General features: G+C 38.5%; 1 protein-coding gene across 1 annotated transcript in view; it reads right to left on the reverse strand.

Annotated features, from left to right (window-relative positions):
• The window catches only part of CAB39 (calcium binding protein 39), a 49347-nt gene extending 40640 nt beyond the window's left edge, over positions 1 to 8707 (reverse strand). The window contains exon 1 of the mRNA XM_027875247.1: positions 8550 to 8707. Coding sequence (XP_027731048.1) covers positions 8550 to 8663 — 114 coding nt within the window. The 5' untranslated portion in view covers positions 8664 to 8707. The remainder of the gene's footprint in view (positions 1 to 8549) is intronic.
• Positions 8708 to 8996: the final 289 nt, after the last annotated feature.

An 8996-nucleotide genomic window follows, 5' to 3' on the forward strand; every position in this document is an offset into this window, starting at 1 on the left:
TCACATATGGCTTCAGACACACACTAGTTGTGTGACCCTTGGCATATCACTTAATGCTGTTTACCTCAGTTTTCTAATCTGTAAAATGAGCTGGAGCAGGAAATTGCAAACTACTCCAGCATCTTTGCCAAGAAAATCCCAAATGAGATCACAAAGAGGGGGACACAACTGAACAACAACATTGAACGCTGATGGATTGATTGATTCTCAGTCACTAAACCCATCTGACCCTGCTTCTTTACCTATAACAGAGGGACAATACCGTTTGCCCTGTTAACCATACAAGGTTCTCGTGAGGCTCAAGATGTTGTACATGAATGACATACCATATAAATTTAAAGAAAGATGAATGTTATCCATAGATCATGCATTCTGCCTAGCTCACACCTTTTTTTCTTGACTTTACACAGTAAATTTTAGCATGTCTACATAACTACTCAATTTGCTTATTATCCTTGATCTGTTTTGAACCAAACTATGCCAAAAATTTGAGAAGAAAAACGAGTCAGTGATCCAAATTATTCTAACTTCTCTTGTTTAGCAAAGTCATTCACATATTCCATAAGAAAAACTGCTAAAAGCAGACTTTTGAGGGCAAACGTCCATCTATTCTTGGCATCAGCACATGACCTGAGCTCAAGGCTCTGACTCCCCTGCCCTTCCTTTTTGTCCCCTGAAAGAAACAGCAGCTGTAGGAAAGGGCTCCTTTCCACAGAGTAGTGACGATCAAGCATGCTCAGAAAAGCCCTCCACTTGTTGCCTTAACAACAAACCAAAATGAAGAACTACTGGACATACACTGGTAGGAAACGACAGAAAATACGGACTGGTAAAAAGAAAGGAGGAAAAGAGTAACAGCAAAGAATGCAGAAGGCCAGGAAAAGAGCAGGGAGGGAAGGACAACTACAGCTGAGGGGCATGGTCCTACAAAAATAGCACGAAAAGCAATAACACTCTGGATGAGCTGAAGCTACAATAAAGTGCTTGGCCCACACGGGCTTTCACAGAAATATGTTCAGGGAAAAGGGAAATCAAAGAATAAGCTAATAACTGATCCTGTGAGTCAGCACAGAGCAATGGCAAGGGCACTGAGTCCCAAGTCAAAGGACCCTGGATTCGAATTCTGCCTCTGACACTTAGTACTTGTGTGGATTTGGGTAAAGCATCTAACCGCCTAGGCCTCAAAGGCCAACAAGAAGGCTGGACTAAACAGTCTCTAAAATCCTTTCCACTCTACAGTGACGACAGAGAGAAGACGTCTATATTTTTCTCACAAGGAGAAGAGATTCGTAGGCGGGAAGATCCGACCAAAATGGCTAACAGACCGCTAAAACTCAAGATGAGCCAAGTGATGGTCGAGTTACCAGGCTCAGATGAATTAGTTCTTGGGGTACTTAAAAAAAAAAAAAGATGAGCGTCTCTAGGTATTACTGAGTCACCATCGGTGATACAGAAAAAGAGAGGCACTGAAAGGTCTGAGAAAGGCCAAATCTCCAACTTTCAAAGAAGAAAAAAGAGTGGATTATGCAAATAAAAGGCTAATGAGTTTGGCATGGATGCCTGGTGAGTGATGTTTAGAAAAGGAAACTGCCAATCACAAACTCCCATCACAGCTTGGTCAAGAATGAGTCGGGTCAGATGAACTCCATTTCCTAAGCCTAAGACAGAGTATATATGTCAAGATTTACCAAAATATTTGAACAAACTTCTTGTGCTCTCCTAACAGACAAGATTAAAAAGGAGTCTATGAATCTACATTTAGGGAGAACTGGCAACCAGATGAATGACTAGACCAAAGTTGTCAGATCAATGTGGATCCCTCTAGGAGTATCAAAGTGACCTGTCCTGGGGTCTGTGATGATCCACTTTTGTATCAAACACGTGGATGAAGGCAGAGATGGCAGGCCTATCCAATCTGTAGATGGTATAGAGCTAACTGAATCAGGATCCAAAAAGATATTTCTTGACATCCTGTAGCAGAATGAAAGTCCAAAGATAAAATGTAATAGGAAAGAGCCTAAGTCCTACATTTGGGTTCAAAAAACTAATCTCTTAAGTGCAAGAGGAGGGAGGCCTTGCTAAACAAGAGTACCTGGGTAAAGATCTGGGGATTCTGGTTTACTGCAAGTTTAAGGAGTCAAATGTGAAATGGCTGCCAAAAATGTCGATGCAATCTTTAACTGCATTCAAAGAAGAATAATGTCTAGAAAGAGGAAAATTATATTCTGCTTTGCACTCTGCTCTAGTTAGACATTTTTAACAGTCAACTTTGGATGGAGGAAAATTATAGCACTTTATAAATCTGAGGGCATTGTACAAAGTTTTTATAAACCTTAACTCACCATTTCTTTACATGAATTCTTTAAATATTTAAATTTAATCCACAAATTAAACATACTATTTAAGCACTTTTATAAAATGCTGTTTTTTTACTTTACTCTAATAATCATAGGTATACATGCTAATCATGATCTTGAAACAACTGATCCTTCTCCCATATTGTTTTATTTTTACTGATCATAAAAAAAGGAAGCTACTTGAGATTAAGATTTATCAACAGATAAAGTCACACTTGAGATTAATGTCTGATTACTATAAAAGTCTAAACGGAAAAAAAGTATTGTGGGCTAGGTCTGACTCAGGCTGATGCTGCGTATCAGATTTGTGATCACAAGGAAATGAAACACTTGTGGACCATTGAACAGTCAACAAAGGATGTTTACTTAGTCATAGCATGAAAGACACTCAAGAAATCAAGGAACAGAAGAATCTGGCTAAGGTGGGTGTGTCGTTCCACAGAGACAATGCATTTGGTCCTGAGGCCGGTCAGGGATTGGAAACTCCAGCACCCTGACATTGAGGGGGGCCTCTTTAATGCCTGTCCACAAGCAGGAAGCAGTGCCACCAATGAAGCTTGAACCTCCTAGGCCAGAGTTCTCTCTTTCACTTTTTAGGGAAAGGGCTGACCTCTACATGGCACAGGATCCTGGTAGAAGTTATTCCTACCAGAATGGATTATATTGTTAAATAACTGCTTTAAAATACAGCTGAAAAAAAATTTCCTCCCCATCTCCTGGCACCTGATTTAGGTACAACCAAAATTTTTACATACTGTCTAATATATCAAAATTATATTTTGGACTGAGATATCTGGCTACATAATTCATGTTAGGTGATGGTAATTTTTTAAACTGTGTTTCCAAGGTACTCAGGGTCAATTTTCAAGATATCTCAAAGAAAGGAAGACTCCCCCAAAAAATAGGAAGCTCACAGATAGAATTCCTCCCCCCTGCATCAAAAAACTTTAGGGTTAGTAGCCAGCAATTAGTGACCTCCATGCCTACTTTCTTATCTCTAAAAAGCCGTTATGATAAAAATCTATGTACATGTGAAGGGTAAGATTGATAAAAATATAAGTAGGCAAGACAGACCACATAATTGATGAGGGAGGGATCTAGATAAGGGGTTCTTAACCTGAGGTCCATGGACCGAACCACTAAAAGGTCACTGTGCTTAGATGAGAAAAAATTGCATTTTTATTTCCCTGGAAATCCTATGTATTTTATTGTATGAATTTCAAACGTAATTCTGAGACAGGGTCCATAGGCTTCACCTGACTGCCAAAGAGATTTATGACACAAAAAAGCTTAAGAACTCCTGGTGGAAAGAATATAAAACACTACTGTTTCTTTTTATTATTTGGTAGAGGAAAAGAAAAACCTTATATTTTCCATAAAGATTGTATAAGATTCTTGGACTGATATATTAATCCACAGAATGAGTTTTATTCAGTAATCCTCTGATGATCGAAATATTAAACAAAATGTAAAATTGGGAGGCATAAGTTTGCCAAAGGTGCCTGCCAGTGTCACAGATAATGTCCTAAGTAGAGTCCAATGAAAGAGAGATTATGTAAAGATGGTTACCATCTAGAAAATGGCACAGGCTGAGCCAAGATGGCAGAGTAAAGGCAGGGGATTCACTTGAGTTCTTCCCAAAATTCCTTCAAATATCTTTAAATAATGACTCTAAAAAGATTCTAGAGCAGCAGAAGGCAGAAAATGCCAGAGTGAAACAATTTTCCAGCCCAAGACAACTCAGAAGGTCAGCAGGAACGGTTTGTCACAACTGGGTAAGAGTGGACCACAATCCAGTGCAGGCCATGCCAGCACAACCCCAGCCCCAGCAAACCAGGAGTAGGCCTTGGGAGCCACTGAATCAGCTGAGAGCTCTCAGCCTTTAGACAATAAGGGGGCTGAACAACTGGTCAGAAGGAGATTACAGGAGTCTCTTTGCTAGCACTGAGGCAGGACTTTGTTGCTTTGTCCATACTCAGATCTGGGTCAAAGTCCTGGGTGGCAGTTTCAGGGTGAGGAGCACTAGCATAGCAGAGCTTGTGGCCACAGTGGAAGGAGAGGGGGAGGGTCCCCCCCTCACAGTTCCTGGGCAAAAAGAGTGCTTATGGTTGCTCACAGATCAGAACACAGGCCAAAAGAGAGGTAAACACCTCTCCTTAGATCATAACACCTTGGAAGAACTGAAAATTTACGGGTCTCTAGAAATGCCTCTGAAAACAGCTGCACAAAACCCATGAAGCGTGGGACACTGTGCCCTCCACCCTGGAAGCAGAGCCCTACTTCAATGAAGAGTTAAAAGTCAAGTAAGAGACTGGGAAAATGAGCAAACAACAGAAAAAAGGTCTGACCATAGAAAGTTACTATGGTGACAAGGAAGATCAAAACACACACTCAGAAGAAGATAACCAAGTCAAAGCTCCTACATCCAAAGACTCCAAGAAAAATATAAATTGGTCCCAGGCCATGGAAGAGCTCAAAAAGGTTTTTGAAAATTAAGTAAGAGAGGTAGAGGAAAAATTGGGAAGAGAAATGAGAGTGATACGAAAAAAAAAAAAAAAGAAAACCATGAAAAACAAGTGAATAGCTTGGTAAAGGACACACACACACACACACAAAATATTGAAGAAAATAACACCTTAAAAAACAGATTAGGCCAAATGGTAAAAGAGGTCCAAAAAGCCAATGAGAAGAATACCTTAAAAATCAGAATTGGCCAAATGGAAAAGGAGGTACAAAAGCTCACTGAAGAAAGTAATTCCTTAAAAATCAGAATTGAGCAAATGGAAGCTAATGACTTTATGAGGAATCAAGAAATAGTAAAACAAAATCAAAAGAATGAAAAAGTAGAAGACAATGTGAAATATCTCGTTGGAAAAACAACAGATCTGGAAAACAGATCCAGGAGAGATAATTTAAAAATTATTAGATTACCTAAATGCCATGATCAAAAAAAGAGCTTAGACATCAGCTTTCAAGAAATTATCTAGGAAAACTGCCCTGATATTCTAGAACCAGAGGGCAAAATAGAAATTGAAAGAATCCACTGATCATCTTCTGAAATAAATCCCAAAATTAAAACTCCCAGGAATATTACAGCCAAATTCCAGAGCTCCCAGGTCAAGGAGAAAATATTGCAAGCAGCCAGAAAGAAACAATTCAAGTATTGTGGAGCCACAGCCAGGATAACACAAGATTTAGCAGCTTCTACATTAAAGGATTGGAGGGCTTAGAATATGATATTCCAGAGGGCAAAGGAGCTAGGATTAAAACCAAGAATCACATATCCAGCAAAATTGAGTATAATCCTTCAGGGGGAAAAAATAGACGTTCAATGAAACAGAAGACTTTCAAGCATTCTTGATGAAAAGACTGGACCTGAACAGAAAGTCTGATTTTCAAATACAAGACTCAAGAGAAGCATAAAACAGTGAATAGTAAAGGGAAATCATGAGGAACTTAATAAGGTTAAATTGTTTATATTCTTACATGGGAAGATGATACTTGTAACTCATAAGAACTTTCTCATTATTATGGCACTTAAAAGGAGTATATATACATAGAGGGTACAGGTGTGAGTTGAATATGAAGAGATGATATATAAAAAAATCAAATTAAGGGGTGAGAGATGGAAAGGAAGAGATAGAATGGGGTAAATTATCTCCCATAAAAGAGGCAAGAAAAAGCTTTTACAGTGGAAGAGAAGATGGGGAAGGGGATATTGGGGGGTATAAGTGAACCTTATTCTCATCAAAATGGGCTCAAAGAGGGAATAAGACCCACTCAATTGGGTATAGAAATCTATCTTACCCTACAGGAAAGTAGGAGGGAAGAAAGGGGATTGGAGGGGGGGGGAAGGAGGAGGGAGAACAGAAGGCCTCATTTCTCAAACATATAGAGAACTGAGTCAAATTTATAAAAAAGCCATTCCCCAACTGATAAATGATCAAAAGACATGAACAGTTTTCAGATGAAGTAATCAAAGCTATTTAGAACCATATGAAAAAAAATTGCTCTAACTCACTATGGATTGGAGAAATGTAAATTAAAACAATTCTGAAGTCCTACCTCATATTAGATTGGCTGATAGGACAGAAAAGGAAAATGACAAATGTTGGAGGGAATGTGGGAAAAATGAGACATTAATGCACTGTTGGTGTAATTGTGAACTAATTCCACCACTCTATATAGCACTTTGGAACTATGCCCAAAGGCCTATAAAACCATACATATCCTTTGACCTAGCAATACCAGTACTAGGTCTGTATCCCAAAAGAGATAAAAACAAAAAGGAAAAGTACCTATATGTTTGTTTGTTTGTTTGTTTTGGTGAGGCAACTGGGCTTAAGTGACTTGCCCAGAGTCACACAGCTGGTGAGTGTATGTGTCTGAAGATGGATTTGAACTCAGGTCCTCCTTGCTCCAGGGCCGATGCTCTATTCACTATGCCACCTAGCTGCCCCTGAAAAGTACCTATATGTACAAAAATATTTATAGCAGCTTTTTCCTGGTGGCAAAGAACTGGAAATTAAGGGGATGCCCATCAATTGGGGAATGGCTGAACAAATTGTGGTATGTGATTATGATGAAATACTACTGTGCTATAAGAAATGATGAGCAAGATGCTCTCAGAAGAACCTGGAAAGACTTAGATGAGATGATGCAATGTTCTATGTACAAAGTAACAGCAATAGTATAAGATTATCAGCTATGAATAACTTACCTATTCTCGGGAATGCAATGAGCCAGGACAGCTCTGAAGGACTTATGATTAAAAATGCTATCCATCCCCAAAGAAAGAACTGATGGTATCTGAATACAGAATGAAGCATACCTTTTTTTACTTTCTTTATTTTTCTTCAGGGTTTTTTTGGTTTCATTTTGGTTTGGTTTAGATCTATGTTTTCTTTCACAACACAACTATTCTGGAAACGTTTTGCATGACTACACATGTATAACCTATATCAAACTGCTTGCCTTCTCAATGAAGGGGTTTATAGAGGAAGGATGGGAGAGAATTTGGAACTCAAAGTTTTAAAAATGAATATTAAAAATTGTTTTTACATATAACTGGGGAAAAATGAAATACTTAATAAAAAAATAATAAAGATGGCAAGACTCTCTAGAAGTTTCCTCAGGCTACATGAAATACTTTCTATGCGGAACTCAGAGCTGTTAAGAATCCTTATAAATGGAATACATTGGGTCATAAGAAATGATAAAATAGACAGTTTCAGACATAATTACACTATTTGAATTGATTTAGAGTGAAGTGAATAGAATCAGAAGAATCTTCTATATAATAACAACACTATAACATTTAAGATCTCTGATCAATGTAATCATGAACCATGATTCCAGAGGAGCGACACCGTCTGACAGAGGGGAAAGGACTTAAGGACTCAAAAATGCATTATGAGGCTCATTTTGGGACATGACCAAAGAGGGGATTTACTCTACCTGACTATGCATATTTTTAACAAGGCTTTTCTTTCTTTTCCTTTTTTTTTGGGGGTGGTGGTGGTGGACAAGGTTGTGAGGGAGCCAGGGCAATAAATGCTTGTTGATTGAAAATGATGCTTTTTAAAAAAGAATCTCCACAAAGAACAAAAATTTTAAATCAATTCCAGGAAAAAGTACTGCAGATCACCACAAATTATGGAATAAAATATTAAAGAGCTTTTAAATTCAAATCACTGAATGAGAATCTCTTCAAGAAAATATAGGCAAGTGATAAAACACCACCATTTTCACTGAATGAAATAAAGAATAAAATATACTGTAAAACCCAATTCGACAAAATAACTTAGCTACCAAAAATGTTTGAGTTGACTATGACATAAGAAAACCCTGGGGGGTGAGTGTGTGGGGGGGAAGGGTGGGCAGCTAAGGGGCACAGTGGATAGAGCACCGGCCCTGGAGTCAGGAGGACTTGAGTTCAAATCCGGCCTCAGACACATAACATTCACTAGCTGTGTGACTCTGCGCAAGTCACTTAACCCCAATTGCCTCACCCACCCCCCCAGCCAAAAAAAATCCTGTGGTTATCATCTGAAAATCATTTTGACAGATTTAAAAATTAAGCCAGAATAAAGTCTAATTCAAATTTAAAGTTTCTGAATCACCACGCAAGTTCATTTTTACATTTGTACACAGCCAAAAGATGTTCAACATAAAATCAAGCCAAACCTGTACCTTTTCTGCTTTCTTGTCAGAGATATCTTGCTTCTCTAAAACTGCCATACTTTCTTTCAGATTCTTCACGATGTCTGCTGGAGACTTATGAGATTTTCCAAACGGGAATGGCATGACTGCAAGCTACACAGGGCTTCTGTCTCCTTTTCCTGTTTTATCTGTGGACAAAAAAAAACAAAAACAACCACCACAAACCAAAGTGAGAAAATAAGTGGGTTTTGAATTCCATAAAAAGTACAAAGGAGTTTTATGTAGGATAAACTCTAGAGTCTAGCCTAAGAGAACTAATACTTTGGAAACACTGACACTTAACTAAGGTCTGAAATGAGGAAAACCGGCACTGACCACCAATAAATTCTACTACTAGAAATCATGCCACTGATCATAATGCTCTCAATAAATATTACCTCCACAGTGCTTTCATTCATTTGATTCAGACAGCGCCCA

The sequence above is a fragment of the Vombatus ursinus genome, unplaced genomic scaffold (genome assembly GCF_900497805.2).
Source record: "Vombatus ursinus unplaced genomic scaffold, bare-nosed wombat genome assembly UNPS02014808.1, whole genome shotgun sequence".
Lineage (NCBI taxonomy): Eukaryota > Metazoa > Chordata > Mammalia > Diprotodontia > Vombatidae > Vombatus > Vombatus ursinus.